Below are 22,844 nucleotides of genomic sequence, written 5' to 3'. Positions count from 1 at the left end.
TTTTTGCCGCGGTGGACCTTTCTGGAGAATTGCTCATAAACAAATTTGACAACCGCGAGCTATACAAATATAAACATATTTATAAATATGGGCATAAATTATCCGATCGCTTTTACAAACATATGATTAAACAAATAATAAAATTAAAAATATATATATGTATATATTCTTTTTATTATGCAAAAATGTTTACCAAGCCTTGGGCTTGTATTGTCTATATTAAGAATGATTGTATTTTCTAACGTTTGTAAAAAAGTAACCGGTAAAAATGTAACCATTTCCAAATTTCAAATTGATACGTTTTATAAATATTTCTCATAAACTTGTTATCATTTAACATTTTTTTTTTTTAATTTTTGGTGGAATCTCACAGTTATAGAATTAACTGTAGGGACCACATTCAGGTCATATTTTTATACACTTGCAGGGTATTATAATTTCAGTCAGAAGTTTGCAACGCAGTGAAGGAGGCACCTCCGACTATATAAAGTATATTCTTGATCAGGATCAACAGCCGAGTCAATCTAGCCATGCCCGTCTGTCCATTTCTACGCAAACTATTCCCTGGATCGGACTATATCATAAAGCTGCCATATAAACGATCGTTAGATATAGAGGAAAACGCAAACCATGAATGTAAAACTGTAAATATGTTTTGTTGGCATAAATTAAATAATTTATATTGTATTGATTCCTAGTGATCAAACTGCAGCCTGCAAGAGTATAAAAACTTTGGCGTGCCGAAGTTAGCTTTTTTTATTTTTTTAAATATCATTATTCTGTAATAATAAATTCATAACGCATTTGGTATGATAATACGAAAAAAAAAACTATTATTCCTGTTGATTGTAATGCTTAGATTTTTGACCTATGTGTACCATTTTGAATAATATCACTTAACTTTATTTATGCATTTACAAAGGTAGTCAAAAGTTTTTACACAACGACCATTTTCACAGCCAAATTTATTTTAGTTATTATTCTTGTTGTTGTTGACCGTTTTTCTGAAATTTTTTTTTGCGTAGATTGATCCACGCAGAAGAGAACCAAAAAGGAAATCGAAAGTTAACGGTTCATAGAAAAAGGCTATAAGTAATAGAATAGATAAATCTACAGTGTAATATTTACAAATAATTTGTTTTCGTCTTAATTTTAAAGCTATTAAAATTTAATATATTTTTTTGTGACAATCTTAAGTTAAGTTAAGTTAAGTTAAGTTACTTTATTATTAGTTAGGTATTAGGTTAGGTATTAATTGGTTGGAATTGAGTTTATTAAGCTATATCCAAAATAAATAGATATATTTTCTTTTGCTTTTAATATTGTCCTATGAACCGTTATCTTTTGGTTTCGTTTTCTGCTTGTTTCTGAATAGATCAATTTATGCGATAACAAAAATTTCATGGAAATCGGTCATCAGCAAGAACAATAACAAAAATAAGTTTGGCGGTGAAAATAATTGTGAATTTGTGTAAATACTTTTGACTTCCCCTGTATATATTCTAATTCATAATTTAAATTAAATTTATTCTAAGTTTTTGTTAATAATATTACTCACATTTATCCTGGCGCCGACGGCGACGACACACGCATATAATAATGCAACAAATTATAATGACGATCAGCAACAAACCAAATATAGCAGCAATTAGGACGATGAGTGTAGTCTTTTCCCAAAGTTGCCACCAAGCCAGTTGCTCTAATTTAAGAAATGTGAGAATATGATCAGTTAAGTAATGCTAGTTCGGCAGAATTAAACATACATTTTGTAATAGTGGCATGCAAAGGAGTCGGAATATAGAATGACTTATTAACATGAAAACTTTTTCAAGAAACTTTTAGTGCGGCTAATGACAAAACACATAACAAAGTGTTGCGTTATGCAAGTATAGGCTGATCAACCTAACCCCATTTATTATGAAAACATTGAAATAAATTCTGTATTCAGTATGAGATAAGCCAGAGGACATTACGGACAGATCGTGGATCAGCCGAAGCTATGTTCGATTCTATCAATCTGACAGGAAATAAGTAAATAATACATACATAATAAATAATTACATCATTTTGTAATTTTTTAATACATTCGAATATATTCTTCTGTAAGTTCATCGTTTCCACCGCTTTATTGCTCCGATTGCTCCAGGTCAATATCATGGGGACAAAACATCGATGTTTTAATGTTTTTTTTTTAATATTTTATTGTTTTTTATTATTTTATATCCTGCTGGGATATTTTTAGCATACTTAAACGGATCTATATTGCCAGTATATCATATTTCAGTCAATTTCTAGTCAATTGCCAATACTTATCTTACCGAAAAAAAAGAAACTGGTAATCTGTTTTGTGGTCTTTAAGATGCGCCCGATACAATTAACCGTCAAAGACTGTTTTAAACCCAACGCAATGCGAAGCACAGAAGCGCCATGTCTCAGTACAAATCTCATAACTTTGGAAACAAATAAATAATTGTATAATTAAAACAGCATTTGAGAGGTAATTGTAAAATTTATATATATTTTGGAAAATTTACCACACACACCCATTTGCCTATTATAGCTGAAATATAAATTTATAAACAAATAATAATAATATATAAAGTAGATTTTGAAAAACATTTTTATGTTCTTCAACTTCATTTTTATTGATTTGTTCAAATAAAAATATTTTGAACTCTGAATACATTATTCAAATTTTTTGTTTATTTTATCATTGTAACTATCTACTTAATATTGAAAAAATATAAAAATATTTAGCAAATTTCTAATAGATTTAACATTTCTTGACTGTAATCACTTGACACTTGCGACTCTTACGCCACAGATATGCAATAAATATAAAAACAGAAAAGAATTAACGCTACAAAACAGTTGGGCGCAAAAATTATCCTTGTTGTATTGGTTGGTTCGTTGGTATTTTTAACATGAGTTGTTTTGGTTTTTTGTGTTGCATTTCCAGAGTTGCGGCGTAGTAATATGTCGAAGTAATAGTGAAGTAGCAGTCTTTCACCAGCTTAAGTTTTTATTAACTACTTTAGCCAGAATAAGTTGAACAGGTAGAGATTTACCTTCACAAGCCAAAACAAAACTTTTTTTGATTACCTTGCAGTTTTCGAATGAATATATCTTTTAAAGTAAAAACCATTCCGTTTTGCTATCTATTATTTGTTATATATAACCATATCAACATTTTTAAAAATTTTTTAAGTATACCGAAAAATAATTTGAACTCTTAATGGTCATATCTTCGATAACAAAATCTTCAAGTCATTTGGGTTGCAGGTTTGGCGCCCTTGGAACATTTTCTTTCGGATAGGTATGTGAATATAAATTTTTTTCAACGGTTTGTTCTTAGAGAACTAATGTTCGGCGGCTAGACAAATGTGGTTGCAATTTTGGAGAGATTCTCAGAGTAGGCTTGTAGACTGGTAGACTTGTAGCCGACAAACCTACAGACACCTCTGCACAACTTCAGATCTGGTACTTATTTCCATGATAGATATGACGCATTCTCTAGCTTTGTGTTCTACCGAGGTCGCAGTTGATGCTTGACTTCAAACCTCACTAAAACATAAATCAACACGGAATACAGCTTTTGTTATCTTGAGCTTGAGTCACTAAAGGGCAAAAACTGGACCAAACTTTCTACCTGTACCATATTATTGGCTATAGACATAATATCAAGAATGAATCGTAATAACACATCAATAATATCACATCAACGTAAGTTGACCTTTTTATATCCTTGCAGGGTATTATAATTTCAGTCACAAGTTTGCAACGCAGTGAAGGAGGCACCTCCGACTATATAAAGTATATATATTCTTGATCAGGATCAACAGCCGAGTCGATCTAGCCATGTCCGTCTGTCCGTCTGTCCGTTTCTACGCAAACTAGTCTTTCAGTTTTAAAGCTATCTGAATGAAACTTTGTAGTTAGCCTTTTATATATACTCTCACTCGTATATATGTCGGAACGGACGACTATATCATATAGCTGTCATAGAAATGATCGGAAAATTTTTACAAAAAAAATGTTAACTTTTTCAGTTTTCAATAGAATTGGATCAAATTTGAGATATAGCCATTTTACTATACTCTACAATTTTGCACAAAATTTTATGAAAATCGGACACTATATCATATAGCTCCTATAGGAACGATCGAGAAATTAATACAATTAAAAATTATAACTTTTTCGGTTTTCAACAGATTTTCATCAAATTTGAGGTATAGCCATTTTATATTAGTCTTAAATTTTGTGTCAAATTTCATGAAAATCGGACGACTATATCATATAGGTGCCATACAAACGATCGTTTGATGTAGAGGAAAAATGCAAATCTGTGAATGTAAAACTGCAAATATAATATGTAACATATAGGTGAATGAAATGAAAGTAGGTATTACTTCATTGTTTTTTAACACAAATATATATAATTTATATTGTATGCATTCCTTTTCACAGAAATTCTATCTGCAAGGGTATATAAACTTCGGCGTGCCGAAGTTTGCTTCCTTTCTTGTTATTTTTGTATTATTTAATTCTGTCTTTTTTGTATTTTTGTATGTACAATTTTTTTAAAGACCATGTGAAAAATGTGTGATTTAATCTAATGTTATGGTTATAACGAGGTCTTTATAGAAAACTTAAGTAAGGATATTCATTTGTTATCCATAATTTAAAGTTCATATTTATGTTAATTTTCTTTATACATTAAGAATTTATACCATTCTTTTTGGTGAATAAATAAAATTAAAAGTCTTGCTATTGTGAATATAGAAACAGTCATGCTGTTAATATTAGTCTTAGTTACTTACTTCTTGGACGCACTATTTATTAATCGCACGAAAGCATGAAAATAATAAACATGTACATATGTATGTATGTATGAATGTAAGTATAAATATATATATATATTAAACACACTCTCCTATCATTGTCTTTTATTTAGACAGCAGTTCTGCTTTAATTATTAAATATATAAATTTATAAAAAAGGTTATTGGAAAGTTTAATTTTAATTAGTTCGTAAGCATGTTAGGCGAATAAGAAAACAGGAAAGTTTCCGTAGGACGAAATTAAAGACTAAGCCAGGGAAATGGGTTTAATATGTATAAACTGCATATTGTTATACTCATTATTGCTTAACCTATATAACAAGCAAACAAAGATTTGGAAACGATATATTATTGGTTTAAATTAATGTGTTGAAGTTGGCATTACCTCGCCACCAAATTAAAAGCGCGTTATCAGCTGTTAAAATAAATGAAAAATTAAAACATTGATTTATTATAAAATAATCAATCAATAGTTATAAGTCACTTAAAATGTCTATTGCATCGGTATTAGAAACATTTGAGAAACGAAGGTATCATAACAATTGTAAATATGAAGGAATATCGATTGCTTTTTGTGCTCCACAAATGTTTTTCAACATTTTACAAAACCACCCTATTATAAATCGCCCTTGAACTAAAAAAAAAGTGTTTAGAATTCAGACAAATTTTCCATGAATTTAAAGCGTAAATTTGTAATTTGTTATCAATTAAAAAAAAATTGTGTAATCGTTTAGTTGTTTCTAAAAGAGCCAATTCAGGAATCCCGCTGTTTGTGAAAATTTTTGAAGGTAAATTTTAAGAGCATTATTTGTTATTAAATAAAATGCATAATGTTTCCTATTATTTAGAATGAAATCTTAGTATATTTTGTAAATAGTTGGACATAAATTAACTCCGTGGAGTAATACAAAGATTTAAATATATTTGCAAAGATATCTGGGGAAATTTTTATATATATTTTATTATTATTATTATTACATTATATATTTATAATACCCTGCAAGGGTATGAAAATGAATACCCAAGTGTAACCAAGTTTTCCCTTCAACCGCATTTATAACTTGACGATTATGTGTGTCTATATCATACATGGGCACGAAAAATAACTGACTGGGCCAGCACAAACGACTTGAAAGTTTTCATTTTTCCTTCTGTCTCGCCAAAAAAAAAAAAAAAAAAAAAAAAATACATGTAATTTGTTTTTGTGTAGATGTGAGCTAAAGCTTCTGCTGACAGGCTGTGATATGCAAATAAATAACGAAATGATCAGGCCGAGCTCTGGGAACCAAAGCGTGCCCATGTATGGTTTATATTTTCTGTATTCAGAGCTGCTAAGTCAAGCACTCCCCAAACGACACAACCATCGACAGGCACCACCAAGCCGAGCCACATCAAAGCAGAGCGGGGAATGAAAACGTTCTGGTTCCTCATCAACTAGGGATGCCTCGAATAGCTGGAGAAATCCGACCATAAGGTTCGGTATGGCATCAGAAAGGCCAACATCAAGGTCTTTCTAGCCGAGCAGGACGATATCCTCGGAAACAAGTTCGACGAAACCACTTAGTCATCGACGAAGACATTCCTAAAACCACCCCACAATAAGGGTGACCATCGTGACTAAAGCGTAGCTCACACTCTTCAGCAAATCTTTCAGTAGGCCGAGGACGGGTATGATCATCAAAAACAACCTAAAAGCACTTCTATATACTACCGCAACAAGCAATGTGCCAGGGAGTGATACTACATGCGAAGTTGTCGTGTTGTATAAACGAAATATCATCGAAAGAGTCAAGAAAGCAAGCACAGCGAGTAAAATGCAGTTGGGAGAAGTTCGGACATATGACATATGGAGGTGTACGAAATAAGTAAGTAGGACACTTCTGTTGATGATTTTTTTGTCCACAAAAAAAAAAGTTCCAACATTTTTTTTCTACTACGAATTCTTGATTGAACGATGTGTGAGACATAAGCAAAGAGAACCTGAAACAAGAAAGGAAGCTAACTTCGGCACGCCGAAGTTTATATACCCTTGCAGATAGAAATTCTATGACTAGGAATCCATACCATATAAATTATATATATTTGTGTTAAAGAACAATGAATTAATACCTGCTTTCATTTCATTCACCTATACATATTATATTTGCAGCTTTACATTCACAGATTTGTATTTTTCTTCTACATCAAACGATCATTTGTATGGCACCTATATGATATAGTCGTCCGATTTTCATGAAATTTGACACAAAATTTAAGAATAATATAAAAATACTAAAATTTGAAAATCAGCTGAAAACTGAAAAAGTTATAATTTTTAATTGTATTAATTTCTCGATTGTTCCTATGGGAGCTATATGATATAGTGTCCGATTTTCATAAAATTTTACACAAAATTGAACAGTTTGATAAAATGGCTACATTTTAAATTTGATCCCATTCTATTGAAAACTAAAAATGTTAAAATTTTTTTTGTAAAAATTTTCCGATCATTCCTATGGCAGCTATATGATATAGTCGTCCGATCCGGCCCGTTCCGACATATATACGAGTGAGAGTATATAGAAGACTAACTGCAAAGTTTCATTCAGATAGCATAAAAACTGAGAGACTAGTTTGCGTAGAAACGGACAGACGGACAGACGGACATGGCTAGATCGACTCGGCTGTTGATCCTGATCAAGAATATATATACTTTATATAGTCGGAGGTGCCTCCTTCACTGCGTTGCAAACTTCTGACTGAAATTGTAATACCCTGCAAGGGTATAAAAATACAATCAACTTTAGTAAGTTTCGTCAAAAAAATAATTTGTTTAAATTATAAAATTAAAATTTTTTGTTTAGATATGACAACTTTTACTCATTTGAGCGCTGTAGAGCGGGCAAGAAGATTGGCGCTCCGAGAAATGGGGATGACAATACGCAAAATTGCTGAAGAATGTGGAACGAATAAGCGGACGGTGGAAAACCTTTTAAAGGACCCAGAAAATCATGGTAAAAAACCCTGTTGACGAGCGGGACAAGCGACGACTTAAATTTCTGACAGTTAATGATGTTTTATCAGTGCAACCCAAATACGATGTAATTTTTCACTACCAGTATCCACTCGACGAACCCAACAAAATTTAAAAGGATCTGAAAATGGTTTATATGAAAATAAACTCCTTAGCCCAATTGCAGTTTGACATTTTGAAATACAAATTCTGGGATATAGGATGTAAAATTTATATTTAGCGATGAGAAAAATTTAATTTAGATGGCTCTGATAGCTACCATTGTTATTATCGCGATATAAGAAGAAGTCTTTGGGTCATATTATCACAAAAGGTTTATGCTAATGGGAAACAATTCAGTAGTCTTAAAGAATTAAAAGCTGCAATTAAACAAGAATGGAATAAAATCCACATAGAAATATTGAAAAGCTTAATTATTTCAAAGCCAAGACGAGTTCCCAAGGTATTAGACAACAAAGGATGCACTACTTAAAATATGTATATACTTTTTTCTACTAAATTTATCCTAAAATTACCGTTAAGCTATATATTGGCTATATAGTGACATATTCACAAATTCTGTTATGTTCCAAGAAATATGAATCTGCAGCGTAGGCGATCCCACGCTGAACCAATGTAAACAATCCACATCCGGAGCAAGCAATGCTCCTTCTCAATAACATAAATATCCCAAGCGGGCGATCTCGCTCCCCAACTCTTGTAAACAAAGGGCAGTGGAAGTAAGATTTTTGTCACAATAATTTAGTCTTAAGCTGAGATCATTTGAATAAAGACGTAAAGCGGAATATTCGTTTTATTAATTCAACTTAGCGTTGTCCTTAGTCAACTGACGGGACATTAGTTCGACTCACAAAACAGAAACACTTCACTGGCGCAGTCGGTAGGATACAAAAAGTATCCGAAAAAAAAGAACCTCGAGTGAAAAATAAATTAAATTTTATAATTCAGTTCTCGAACAATAATTACGCAAAACGTTTTAAAACACTTCAACTTGGATTATAATTCCAATTCGGTTGTCCAACAAAAAGTGGAAGAACAAAACAAAACAAAAACACAATAAGTCCAACGGCACCTAAAAGTTAATAACAACAAATAAATTTTAAGAAAATTAATTTAAACAAACACTTCAACTTTAAAAAGTGAAATCAAAAATAAACTAAAATAAATTTTTATTTTACTATAACAACAAATTTACTGTAACAATGGCACAACCAGTTATCGCCGCACCCCAAATCGTTGCACTAAGCGACAACAACCTAGCTCGTCGGCAACTAAAAGACATCATGCCATTTAAGGGTGATCCAGAAACTCTCTACACTTTCGTCAGCAGAGTGGACTATGTAATTTCACTCTACCAAACTAATGATGTGCGACAACAGAGGATTCTTCTTGGAGCCATCGAAAGAAACTTGGACGGACACGTAACACGATAATTGGGCCTTCCGAACATTGAAGATTGGCCTACCCTTAGATCGAGACTAGTTGCAGAATTTAAACCCCAAACACCGAACTACAAACTACTGGAGAACTTCAGGGAGACACCTTACAAGGGAAATCTGAGAGCATTCTGCGAAGAAGCAGAAAGACGACGTCAAGTACTAATTTCGAAATTGCATCTAGAAGTTAACCAGCCAGATTTTCTTATTTATATTCAGGCAATTAAAGATTCCATTAAAATATTGATCAGAAAATTACCAATACAATTATTTACTATTTTGGCTCATCATAACATTGAAGACTTAAGATCATTAATCACTATCGCACATGAGGGAATATTTGAAGAACATGTTAATTTTGAATTAAATAAAATTCCAGAAAATCGGAATAAAAACTCAAACCCTAATCAGAATTCTAACCCAATATCGACCAAGTTACCCACAATATTCTCAACCATTCCAACCTAATTTTAATCAATACACGCAATCATTTAGACCCACCTATATACAACAGATACCTAACAACCAAGCTATGTGGCCAAATCATTTCGGACCCAACCAATACATGAACACACAACCATTTACTCACAAAAATCCTTTTCCACAATATTCAAATAAAATTCAAAATTCTCAAACAGCACATTCTAAAAGAAATACATACCCTCAACAACAAAACAAGTAAAAATACTAACTTCCCGGTTACCAAACGACTAAGACCATCGGACAGTGAACAAACCAAAATGTCTATTGACGAATTAAGATTTCAAGACGCACACGAACACGAATACGAAGAAATACAACCTCATTATTATGAACAACAGTATTATGACCATAATCAATACCATAGGTTGACTAATGAACAACAACAGCAACAACAGGTCCAATACACCCAAAATAAAGATGAACAAAATCTAAATAGCTCAGAACCAAACGAAAATTTTCGGTTAACAGCCCCGGACAACACCAATACATAGAAATAGCATACAAAGGTTGCACATACAATTGCCTTATAGACACAGGATCCACAATAAATATGATAAATAAAAATATATTTTGCCTTCCTATTCAAAATACTATATGCGAAGTTTTGACATCAAATGGCCCTATTACATTGAACAATTTAATTATGTTACCTAGCAATAGTATTTTTAAAACAACTGAACCATTATATGTACACAATTTTTCTAATAATTATGATATACTAATTGGCAGAAAATTGTTGAAAAATTCACAATCAATTATAAATTACAAAAATAGCACAGTTACCTTTTTTGATAAAACATATAAATTAATAACTTCAAAATCAGAAAAGAACCACAATTTTTATATCCAAAAGCCAATAGAACCAATTAAAAAATCACCTCAGGAATCAACAAAAAAAAATTGATTTTGGATTATTTCGATTAGATCACCTGAATCAGGAGGAAACTTCAAGGTTGAAAGGTTTATTAAATAAATTCAAAAATCTTCAATATGAAGAAGGAGACAATCTAACATTTACAAATACCATTAAACACGTACTAAATACAACAGATAACTCCCCAATTTATTGAAAATAATACCACACTTTACGTAATTATAATATTAGTAGTTATCGTTCTTATTATTTTTGTTGTCCTATCAAAATTGTATACACAAAATCCACTTACCTTTTTATATACAAAATTTAGAAAACAAGCAAAAAATAATCAAGAACCACAACAAGAAACCGGCACAAAACCAGTTGCCTGCATTGTACCCTGAAATGCCAGCCCAAACATAGGCAACCCTTTTAAGGGGAGGGAAGTGACATATTCACAAATTCTGTTAAGTTCCAAGAAATATGAATCTGCAGCGTAGGCGATCCCACGCTGAACCAATGTAAACAATCCACATCCGGAGCAAGCAATGCTCCTTCTCAATAACATAAATAATTCTTCAATCAATATCCCAAGCGGGCGATCTCGCTCCCCAACTTTTGTAAACAAAGGGCAGTGGAAGTAAGATTTTTGTCACAATAATTTAGTCTTAAGCTGAGATCATTTGAATAAAGACGTGAAGCGGAATATTCGTTTTATTAATTCAACTTAGCGTTGTCCTTAGTCAACTGACGGGACATTAGTTCGACTCACAAAACAGAAACACTTCACTATATATCATATATTCCCATTTACTTATTTCGTGTTAAAGGTTTTTTTTATTTTCTATGATGTGAAGTTAAATTTTATTTCTTGTAACTTAAAAAGTGTTAAATATTTAATAAAGAATAATTATATTTTTTTTAATTACTCAAGCGTTTTTTTGTTAACCAAAAAAAAATTGATGTCCTACATACTTATTTCGGGCACCACCATTAATTATGGCTTACAAAATCCAGGAACTTACAAGGATCTCTGTCGGCATGCACAGGTGTCACGGGACCATTAAGATTATGGTCCAAACTAACTATCTCTTTTGAAACCAACACATATAATTTTGGTACATTATAATATAATACTGTATTAAGTTTACGTATACTAAAGTTTGATTCTCTACATTGATCTGTATTGTAGTCGAGGTAAAACAGGCAGAAAAAATAACAATGACTTTATTTTTTTGCATAAAATAATGCACAAAAATAAATTAACACTAATGGTTAGACTCTACACTCTCAAAGTCATAAGGTTTTAATAAATATGTAAATGATGGATAGGTGTGTAATATCCAATAGCAACGAGATTTATACACCGCAAAATAAATTTTAAGAATATACTTAAATAAATTTATACATACCAGCTACTTCAAATTCACAGAATGGTCCCGAACCAACCGTATTGTTGGCTACACATCTGAATGTCCTGGCAATTGCATAGCCCTCTAGTAATGTGTAATAACTCTTTTCCAAGGAATCCTTTTTATCACCACTTCCTAAAAACTCAACTGTTTCATTCTCAGCTTTTATTGACCAGGAAAAGTCAGCCTGTTAAATAAAGACATATACTTTTTATAATAATCAATTAAATATACGTATTTTAAGATTTATTAATAAAGGCATGAGTGATACATATCATTGGAAAACTAGTTTATATATGTACGTTGAAGTGTAACCTTTCTTGCACATATAAAATCTTTTAGTATCAATAGCACGCGAGACAAATCATTGCAAGTTATTTGGGGAAATGCACTCAAACGCCACAATCAAAAGTGTTCCCATTTTTCCGCCCACTTTCCATCTGTCCACCTTTCTGTCTACCACTCGCTTTAACTTAAATTAGTCTTCCAGTTTTTGAGCAACGAAACTTTGCGAATGTTTTTTTTCTATTTTAAATAGTATATAAGTCAGCCAGTTCGGACGGCACAAATCATCTATGAAAAGAATTCAGATATGGATATTGACCCAGACTTATATATTACTCATAAGTTACGATCCAACTTATATAAAAAAAGTAAATTACAAAGTTAATCATGCAAATTATGTATTTTATATTAAATAAATAAATAAACATCCATATACCTCCTCAGGATTTCCGAATGCAGTGCAAATCAAAGTGTCCTGTCCATCAATTTCTCGTCTCTCAATTTCGCAGTGTGGCGCAACTTAAAAAAAAAATTTCAATATATTCATAACATTTTGTTTTTTTTTTAAATGTTAAACTTACACTGCACTATTATCACTGTTTCTGCTTTGCTACTGCCATGCTTGTTGTAAGCTAAACAGGTATAAGTGCCATTATCACTTCGTTTCATGGCGGTGTTGATAATTAAAGCGTTTCCATTGGCTATTGTTTCGTTTTTAAAAAACCACTTATACGATGGCTCTGTAGGAATTATATGCTTATACATATAAAGAAACACAATAGTAATTCCGTCTAAAGAACGTACCTGGATTAGCTCGTGCTTTACATATGACCCGTCCTGGAACGGTGTCTTCCTGAACGAAGGTAATGTTTTCGGATACTGTCGTATTATCTGGTGAATCTGTTGAATTTGGTTTAAAAAAAGCTACTATAGGCCAACAACTTTCACTAATACTCACACTCAATACTAAAATATGTCGCACTCTTGATACCAGCTCCCACAGTGTTTGGTGTTGAGGTACATGAGTAGTTCGCATTGTCGGTGTCGATATCAAATTTATTACGTGGCCAACTTGACATATTGAAGTGCTATAAATAAAAATTTTTTTCTTAATTTCATGTAGGTGTTTTTAATGTAAAACATGCTAATGTTACTACTTTGTAAGGTATTTGCAGGCTATTTTCATTTGTCTCAGAGGAGTCCAACGAAGTAGTCATTACCGAAGTAATTTTCGACACTATTCTGCTCGCCTGAGTGTATCAAACTAGACTGTATGTTCATATTTATTTAGTTGTATGTAAATACATATTTGAAATTAAGAATCCTAAAGTTTGCTTCATTTCTTGTATTAGTCAGAAATTGCAACACAACAAAGGAGTAATTTTGTACAGCATATGTTATGTATAAACATACAGTACCGATACTACCTTTCATCAATAATTCATCAGTCAACAAGTCAGTTTTGTTGTTGAATCATCGATGCCGATCCTTACATTTACTGAGCTGGTGCAAATTCACAATTTATCATTTACAACATTCTAGGCCAAAAAATCATTAACGTTTCATCAGCAAGTTAGTCAACATATTTTTGTTGAGTTTTTCTTTTATTTTAATTTTTCACTCGAAAACAATTATTTCCTGCTAACTGTATAATTTATTTTGTAGTATAGAGTTTTAATATTGCCAGCTACAATATATTTAGTTTTCTCTCAGAAACAACCACCCCGCCTATTTTGTTGAGAGAGGGATTGCAAGAGAGAGAGAGAGAGAGAGATGAATTGTTATATTTTTCATCAACCACTTTTATACGCTTGCAGGGTTTTATATATGTATATTCAGTCAGAAGTTTTCAACGCAGTGATGCAGGCACCTCCGACCATATAATGTATACATATGGGGAATTCTCTGGTGTCGAATGCGACATTCGTACGCATTCAAACTAAAAAAACACATGTGCCAAGACTTTATTTTAATTTTATAAAAATTTAAACGAATAGCTCTTGGTTAGCACTATAATTGGTGCCAAGGTCGATTTTGAACCCTTGTTTATTTTCAAGATATTCACTAAAATTTACTGCATTCGCACGCGACAAAAAAAAAAGAAGTTACATTTGCAAAAAACCAGTTTAAGCTCGGATTTCAGCGAAACGTGATGAAAAATTGTAGTACAATAAATTTTAATGAATTACGCAATGAATTCTCTTAATAATGTATGTTGTTTCTTTGGGTTTTTTATGTCATATTAGAAACCAAAAGTCGAAGCAAAATGCTTCGTTTTAAGAGATTGGCATCAAAACAAAACATGCCATTTTTTATGCCTTTTTTTTATAAAAACAACATTTTTTTTGTTTGCGCGTGTTTGACGATTTTTTTGAAACTTATTTTAGAAAATGAAAAATTCTCTTAGTCTTGATCATCCTGACCAATTTGTTATGTAATTATGTTAAAAATACTGGTTTTTAAGCAATTTTAAGTTTTTGGCCGCGGGAGAAGAATTCTGGGAAGTACGCTTTTCTTAAGAAGCGCAGCGCGAGGCATAGCAGCAGAGACGAGGGCAGTCTCTGCTGGCGAGTGAGGTCCGTTGTCGCGCTACCGAAAGTCATAGGAGAGAGAGAGGGGGTAATAGATCAACTGAAGTAAGAACATGGACAGAACATATACATACATGTACATAAATAGATGGAGAGAATGGAGTGGAGTTCAGTTCAGTTTGGGTAACGATCGGCAACGGAACTCGCTGTGCTGCCGCGCAAAGATATTAATATGGACGAAACAGTTACGCATCAGACATCAAAAGTGGGATCGGCGCCGCCACCTGAACAAAGCCCGATCCAACAAAAATCTAATGGAAATAATAAAAACTATGCAGACACCAAAAGCACCGGCGTCGGATGGGAAGACCACGCACGTGACACTGCCCAAATTCAATCCCGATGGTGCTGGAGCGAATGCATCAGCTTGGTGCACGACTATTGATTTGCTCTTCGCAGACAACGTAATTGAAGGCAGCTCACAGGCAGTGCCTCCCAATGGCTCTCCCAAGTATGCTTCGACGGCATCACTTGGACTCAATTCAAGGAATTATTCATCCAACGATTTATGGGCATTGAGACAACGGCTGCTGCAGTGATGAACGTTTTAAACGGGCGACCCAAATCCGGAGAGAGCTAACATATGCTGAGTATGGCAGTCGCATAGTCACCCTACTACTGTCCAAATTGAAGGCTGAGATTGCGGTGTCAATATCTTTAGCCCTCATGGCTCAAATTGATAATAATTTGCTGCGTTGCGTTTTCACAACAAATTTGACTACGCGCAATGAGCTACAACAGCAGCTGCAGACGTACGCGTTTAATAAGCGTAAGCACGAACATTCGCCAGCTACGGAGAAGAAGAAACTACAAATCCAGTCGCAGCTGGAGTGCCATTTTTGCGGAAAATGGGACACAAGTATGCCCAGTGCCATGCCCGGATGGTAAAGGAAAGACGTACAACGGAGGCAGCGGTTCCGCAGGGAAGGATCGTCCAAACATCAGATGCTACAAGTGCGTTGGGCATGTGGCTTCGGTGTGTCCCAAAGGTCGTGCGCATGGAATGGACAAGTTTAAGGAGAAGCGCGTAGACATATGTACATATGTCAAATATATGAGCCTAAAGGTTTGCTCTATGAACTGGGCATTTCCATTTTTTTTTTGACTCGGGCGCCGAGTGTTCTCTGATAAAAAAAAAAAAAATTTCCAAAAAAATTTTTGGGAAAAGAATAAATAACCTAGTCGTGTTAAGAGGAATTGGCGATAATATTGTGGAGAGTCATCTGCAAATTTTGTCCACTGTTCAAATATCGCAATATAATTTGGAAATTTTGTTTCATAGTATTGGATAATTATTTAAAGCATGACATAATGATTGGTCAAGAAATATTTAAACTTGGGTTTGGCGTTATAATTAAAACTGATAAATATAATGTCTACAAAGCTAAAATTGTTAATGCTGTACAAGAAAATACATACAGTTTGGAAACTTTACTTGTCAGAGGCGGGTTTTACGTTTAATGCGAAAATGTTTGCCTTTCTACGCACTGGAGTGGAGTATCCAGGATTTTATGTTAAAGATGGCGAAATTAACCGAATCCCAGTAAGATTGAGGCCTTTTCTGTCCTTTCCCCACCAACTACTGTGACGCAATTAATACATTGGCATCGTATTTCAGACAATCTACCCACGGTTCTCGGAAAAGATGAAACCACTTTATCAGCTGGCTTCTAAACTCAAAATATTTGTCTGGAAAGATGAGCATGAGCAAGTTCGACAGAAGATTTTTGAAGTACTCACCAAAGACCCCTAACAATTTTCGACCCCACACTTGAAATCGAACTGCCAGTGCTGATGGCTATGGCGCAATGCTTATGCATAAAATAGATGGAAAACGTAGATTAGTCGAATATTGTAGCAAGAGTACAACGGCCACGGAAGCCAAATATCATTCGTATGAGCTAGAAATTTTAGCGGTATACAACGCCGTAAAACATTTCAGACATTACCAACACGGTAGAAAACTTGTGGTGTACACTGACTGCAATTCACAAAAAGCGACACAAACCAAGGCAGAGTTGACACCATTTATTTCTTATTACGAAACCGAATTTCCACAATTTCTACCGTCATTCCTAGGGTAGCAGAGGTTGGAGTAGATCTAGCAGCAATAACAAGTAACTGGCTGATAGCTGAACACCAACTCGAGTAAAATAATTTTGCATTTTTTTAACTGTAGGGACCACATTTAGGTCATATTTTTATACACTTCCAGGGTATTATAATTTCAGTCAGAAGTTTGGAACGCAGTGAAGGAGGCACCTCCGACCATATAAAGTGTATATAACATATTCTTGATCAACATCAACAGCCGAGTCGATCCAGCCATGTCCGTCTTTCCGTCTGTCCGTTTCTACGCAAACTAGTCTCTCAGTTTTGAAGCTATCTGAATGAAACTTTGTAGTTGGACTTCTATATACTCTCACTCATGTATATGTCGAAGCGGACCGGATCGGACGATAAAATTTTTACAAAAAGAATTATAACAATTTCAGTTTTCAACAGAATTTGAACAAATTTAATGTATAGGCATCTTATATGACTCCTAAAATTTATTTTAAATTTTATAAAAACCGGTCTACTATATCATATAGCTCCAATAGGAACAATCGTTAGATATAGAGGAAAAATTCAAATCTGAGAATGTAAACCTGTAAAATAATAATATGTATAAGTGAATGAATTGAAAACTTCATTGTTTTTTATCATAAATGTATATAATGTATGATGTATTGATGCCTAGTCATCGATGTTCTATCTGAAAAATATATATAAACTTCGGCGTGCCGAAGTTAGCTTCCTTTATTGATTGATATAAAATTATAGCGTGGGGGTGTCGGTTTTGCCACGACTGTCGAATGAGAGCGTCAGAAGCCGAAGTCGGTATTGTGTAGGTAAAGTTATGAAATGTAAGGTTTACAGAAAGTTAAAAAAAATTGATGTTTAAGAAACTGACTAATTATAACTTTGCTCCACTTTACAACTGATTCAAGACATTTCTGCTGTTTTTAAATTAAGTTAAAACTTTTGTACTATATCGTTGTATGTATGTACGTATATACATATCGTACGAATATATATCTTTGGTTAACACCACGCTATAATACCAATATAACCTGTTTACATATGTAAATGGGACATCGATTTTAATACTTAGTTTAAGCTCTCTGTTTAATCTTGTGACAGACAGAAGAGAAGAAGGACAGGTTGTTGACCGGATCCTTACTTAGTTCCTTCTTTTACATACATTCTCGGTCAGCACTAAGTGACATATGTATAAAAAGCTTGTACCCCTTCGCCATAGAACCCTTTAAGATTTAACAAGAAAGGAAGCTAACATTAGCACACAGAGGTTTGAATACCCTTGTAGATTGCAATTCAATCATCAATAATATAATACTATATAAATTATGTTTTTTTATGTTAAGAAACATCGATAAATCTATACATATTTTGTTAACATTTAAAGATCTTTTCTATGGCAGCTAGTAAAATAAATTGAATATCTAAAGTAATTGAAAAATCGCATTTTCTCTAGAGATGAAAATATGTTAAAAAAAAAAAAAATAGAGAAATGTTCAATTTTGTTGCAATAATTAGCAGCAATATTATAGAGTAGTTCAATTTTCATAAAATAAAGTCGAAATTTAAGTCATATTAAATTAAACTCAAATTCTATTCAAATATGTTATAAACTGTTAAAGCTATATTTTTTTCTAAAATTTTTGCATGGTTCGTTTGGAACCCATTAGTCGTCCGAAACGGCTCGTTTCGACTTATAGAATGTGACAAAAAGTTGCATTTTTGAAACGTAGAGGAAAAAGATAAAATCTGAATTTAAAACTGTAAATACAATAGGTATAGATGGCTGTAATAAAATAAGGGATTACTTTGTTGATTTTTAACACAAATATATATAATTCGTATTGTATTAATTATTAATGATCTAATTGGAATGTGCAGGGGTATACACAGTTTGGCGTTAGTTAGCCGAAGTTTGCGTCCTTTATTGGTTTTACTAAAATAGCCAGCTTGTTCCTTATTTATAAAATAATACATCATAATGTAAGAATAATTACTTAGAAAATTGGTCTTGACATACTTACCAAAACAGATAATATGCTTTCAAAATCGCCTGTGGTAGGAGATGCCTCCCTATACTTTTCTTTAACAAAGTATCGGCTATTATTCTTCTCAATTTGCACACCATCTTTTTGCCAGTGTATGTCACAACGCGGAACGCACTCAATGCGACATGTTAAAGTGGCATTAGACGAGGTGTGCAGGATGCCAGTGTACGGTGCAAGATTCTTTATGAAAAATGGCGGTGCGTGAACTTCCAAATTGATCGTGGCCATTACGCCCTTGCCCCCCTCGTTATATGCATAGCATGAATAATTGGTCCGACTGTCTAGTCCAACTGGCTCCACTGTCCAGTCCTTGGTTACTATATCCTGCAGAGGACCACGACCTCCACGAAGCCAACGATATCTATTGGGTTTTGAAACCATTTGAGCATCAAAGAAAAATTTGCCCATTTTGCGGTATAATGAATATGACAAGGCAGAGTTTTTTGGAACGTCAGAATAAAGGGTAAAAATTTGCGATTTTGACGTGTATGTTGTGAGCGTGAGTAATGTACAAAAGGATTGATTTAAATTGAAATCAATTAGAGCATGCGTTTCTTTGATTTCGTGAACTTGATGGAGAGAAGCATTATTGTGGAGCCGTTCTTGTTGCTTTTGCAGCAATGCTTCCAAAGCAATGTCGGCTTCCTGTGGTTGCAATGCTTGGACGGTATGAAAATCAATTGGTGGTGGATATGGTGTTTTCGTGATTTTTTTAATATGTTTGGCTTGTTGCGTTACAAACCTATTCGAGTCTGGATAACCGGGATCATCGACGGAACATGAGAATATAACACTTTTTTTTTTAACAGCGACTAATGGAAAATGGGTAAGGGTAGCGGGTCCAGGCTCGTAGTGTACCTAAAAATAATATAATATAATTGTTTAGGGAAGAAAATTATAATAAATAAGCTGCATTTAAATAACATACAATAAGTTCTTTGTCTTCACTGCGGGGACCCCAACCAGCAGCGTTAAACCCCTCACAAGAATAGTTATAGAAAAATCCGCGTCCAATACTTTCCAATAAAAGTTTACTTGGATCTATGTGACAGAGATCCTCCTAAATAGTCGAATTATAAATGCAAAAGTAAATATAAATAGATCATCAAATGAATTGACTAATTTGAATGTCTTACCCTAGTTTCTTCACAGTCTGGAAGCTCCTTTAGTAAGGTTGAGTTAGCGTACCACCTCACTTTGGTAAGAACAGGGGGATTCGCATCTAATATATTGCAGTAAAGTGTGACGTTTGATTCATCGCTTTCTTTAACAGGACCCCCTGGTATCATTTGCACCTCTACGCTCGGAACAACTGGAATAGGTACGATTTAACCCAATGTTAGTTGCGCTTATTATGATGTACTATTTGTTTAATATATCTTACACTGCACGTCAAGATAAATTTTCTCTTCTGGAATTCCTTTTCCAATAGTATTTGATAATTGACAAGAATAATTTCCGATGTCATCTTTATCAGTAGATTTAATGACTAGAGCCACGTTTTCTGAATTGCCACCCTGATAATGATCCGTGTCGTTAACGTTGATAAGATCATCATTGCGATACCTTAATTTAAAAAAGAACAGAAAAGAGAAAGCATTGTATTAGTTTTTGCAGTTAGTTTTATGACTATTATCATTAGTATAAAACTTGGAACGATCCGGATCGGACTAGTACATCATATGACTGCCATAAGAACATTTGAAATGTACATAAATATGTAAATTGTATATTAAAGTATATATGAAAATAATTTATTCTTGTTAAAAATAATAATTAATTAAAATTAATTTAAAAATTTAAAATTTACTTAACTTGTAGCGCTTTGAAAATATTTGAAGGATTACGAATAGGTTTATTTTATTTAAAAATAAGAATAGAAATACGTTTAATTTTTAATTCGCGTTAATTAGAACCCGTGGTACAATTACGGTACGGCTTTACAGCAATTATAAATCACTTACGGTGCGTGAGGATGTTTAAAATGTTATCAGCAAATAGTTAGCTTTAGCTCTTATAGTCTCTGAGTGCTATTTTTCTCATACAGACGACTTGTGATGCTGATCAAGAATATGTACACTTTTTGGGATCGACTTGCCTTATTTTGCAGAAGAAATGTCTTTTACATACAATTGTGGTGGGTACTAATGTATTATTATTGTATAACACAGGCCGACAAAACTTTGAAAAAATCTCAGGAGTTTTCGGCCTGGGTTATAAAAGCTTATAATTATATATTTCAAGTTTATGTCATCTTATAACACGCCGTCAGTTGTACTTACCAATCAACTTGGATAAGAGATGCAGGATTGGCAACATATTCACAATTCAGTAGAACTATTTCACTTGTATTAGTAATCATATTAGGTGGACTAACCTTCACAACTGGAGGATCTATGAAAAATAAAATAGATTAGAACCACATTTTTACGTTAATAATATAAAGGAAAACATGATATATACAACGTAATAATAAATAATCTAGTCTCCTCGATTTATAAAGCCTAAAAGTTTGTCCGTCTGTCCGTCAGCCTATTCGTCAGTCCATCTGTCCGTCCGTGCATCTGTCAATCCGTCCCTCCGTCCATCTGTCCTTCCATCTGCATCTGCCAATCCATCAGTCAGTCCGTCCGAAACAAACCTTTCGTTTGTTTGTTTTTTATTTACTCAGAGATGTAGTCATTATACCCTTGCAGGGTATTATAATTTCAGTCAGAAGTTTGCAACGCAGTGAAGGAGGCACCTCCGACTATATAAAGTATATATATTCTTGATCAGGATCAACAGCCGAGTCGATCTAGCCATGTCCGTCTGTCCGTCTGTCCGTTTCTACGCAAACTAGTCTCTCAGTTTTGAAGCTATCTGAATGAAACTTTGTAGTTAGCCTTCTATATACTCTCACTCGTATATATGTCGGAACGGGCCGGATCGGACGACTATATCATATAGCTGCCATAGGAATGATCGGAAAATTTATACAAAATAAATTTAACTTTTTCAGTTTTCAATAGAACTGGATCAAATTTAAGATATAGCCATTTTACTATACTCTACAATTTTGCATACAATTTTATGAAAATCGGACTACTATATCATATAGCTCCCATAGAAACGATAGAGAAATTAATACAATTAATCAATCATCAAATTTAAGGTATAGCCATTTTATATTAGTCTTAAATTTTGTGCCAAATTTCATGAAAATCGGACGACTATATCATATAGGTGCCATACAAACGATCGTTTGATGTAGAGGAAAAATGCAAATCTGTGAATGTAAAACTGCAAATATAATATGTATAGGTGAATGAAATGAAAGCAGGTATTACTTCATTGTTTTTTAACACAAATATATATAATTTATATTGTATGGATTCCTATTCATAGAAGTTCTATCTGCAAGGCTATATAAACTTCGACATGCCGAAGTTAGCTTCCTTTCTTGTTTTTTATTATTTCTGAATTTCGGAATTAATTAATTAATTTAAAAAAAATCGGACGACTTTATCATAAAGATGCCATGAAAACTATCATTTAATGTAGAAGGAAATGCAAAATTTGGAGTGTAAATCTGTAGTTGTTAATCTGTAAATATAGTATGTATATATGAATGTAACGAAAGCATTACTTTGTTTTTTTAACATCTTGGACGTTGATGCACTAAGGTCAGTACATACAAGTGGCCCGTATGACACCAGGCACGTGCCTGTTTGGGTTAGGTGTTAGTAGGCGCGATGGAAAATATAGGACAGAATACGAGGAAAATTGACTACCGGCGTGCTGCCAGATTGTTAGCTT

At 33.3% G+C, this 22,844-nt stretch overlaps 1 protein-coding gene across 26 annotated transcripts in view; it reads right to left on the bottom strand.

The window, feature by feature from the left end:
- The window catches only part of LOC110190376 (B-cell receptor CD22), a 68,215-nt gene extending 46,764 nt beyond the window's left edge, over positions 1–21,451 (bottom strand). For 10 of the 26 annotated variants that reach the window (XR_015270342.1, XR_015270343.1, XM_086826750.1 and 7 more), the window contains exons 1-12: positions 21,329–21,451; positions 20,431–20,612; positions 20,183–20,358; positions 19,975–20,106; positions 19,789–19,904; positions 19,023–19,407; positions 13,284–13,413; positions 13,130–13,225; positions 12,907–13,065; positions 12,762–12,844; positions 12,041–12,227; positions 1,559–1,699 (exon numbers count right to left, since the gene is read on the bottom strand). Coding sequence is in view for 22 of the 26 variants with exons in the window: in XM_086826750.1 (XP_086682876.1) it covers positions 1,559–1,699; positions 12,041–12,227; positions 12,762–12,844; positions 12,907–13,065; positions 13,130–13,225; positions 13,284–13,413; positions 19,023–19,407; positions 19,789–19,904; positions 19,975–20,106; positions 20,183–20,358; positions 20,431–20,612; positions 21,329–21,408 (1,867 nt within the window). In the remaining 4 variants the exon portion in view is untranslated. Of the gene's footprint in view, positions 1–1,558; positions 1,700–4,820; positions 4,833–5,225; positions 5,256–12,040; positions 12,228–12,761; positions 12,845–12,906; positions 13,066–13,129; positions 13,226–13,283; positions 13,414–13,752; positions 14,142–19,022; positions 19,408–19,788; positions 19,905–19,974; positions 20,107–20,182; positions 20,359–20,430; positions 20,613–21,328 lie in introns of those variants that run through there. The other 16 variants (XR_015270340.1, XR_015270341.1, XM_086826743.1 and 13 more) reach the window with 8 other exon arrangements.
- Between the last annotated feature and the right edge of the window lie 1,393 nt (positions 21,452–22,844).

The sequence above is a fragment of the Drosophila serrata genome, unplaced genomic scaffold, assembly GCF_035046125.1.
Source record: "Drosophila serrata isolate PLE 108 unplaced genomic scaffold, ASM3504612v1 contig_163, whole genome shotgun sequence".
Classification (NCBI taxonomy): Eukaryota; Metazoa; Arthropoda; class Insecta; order Diptera; family Drosophilidae; genus Drosophila; species Drosophila serrata.
Note: the sequence above shows the minus strand (reverse complement) of the source record. Positions and strands in the feature narration are given on the sequence as shown.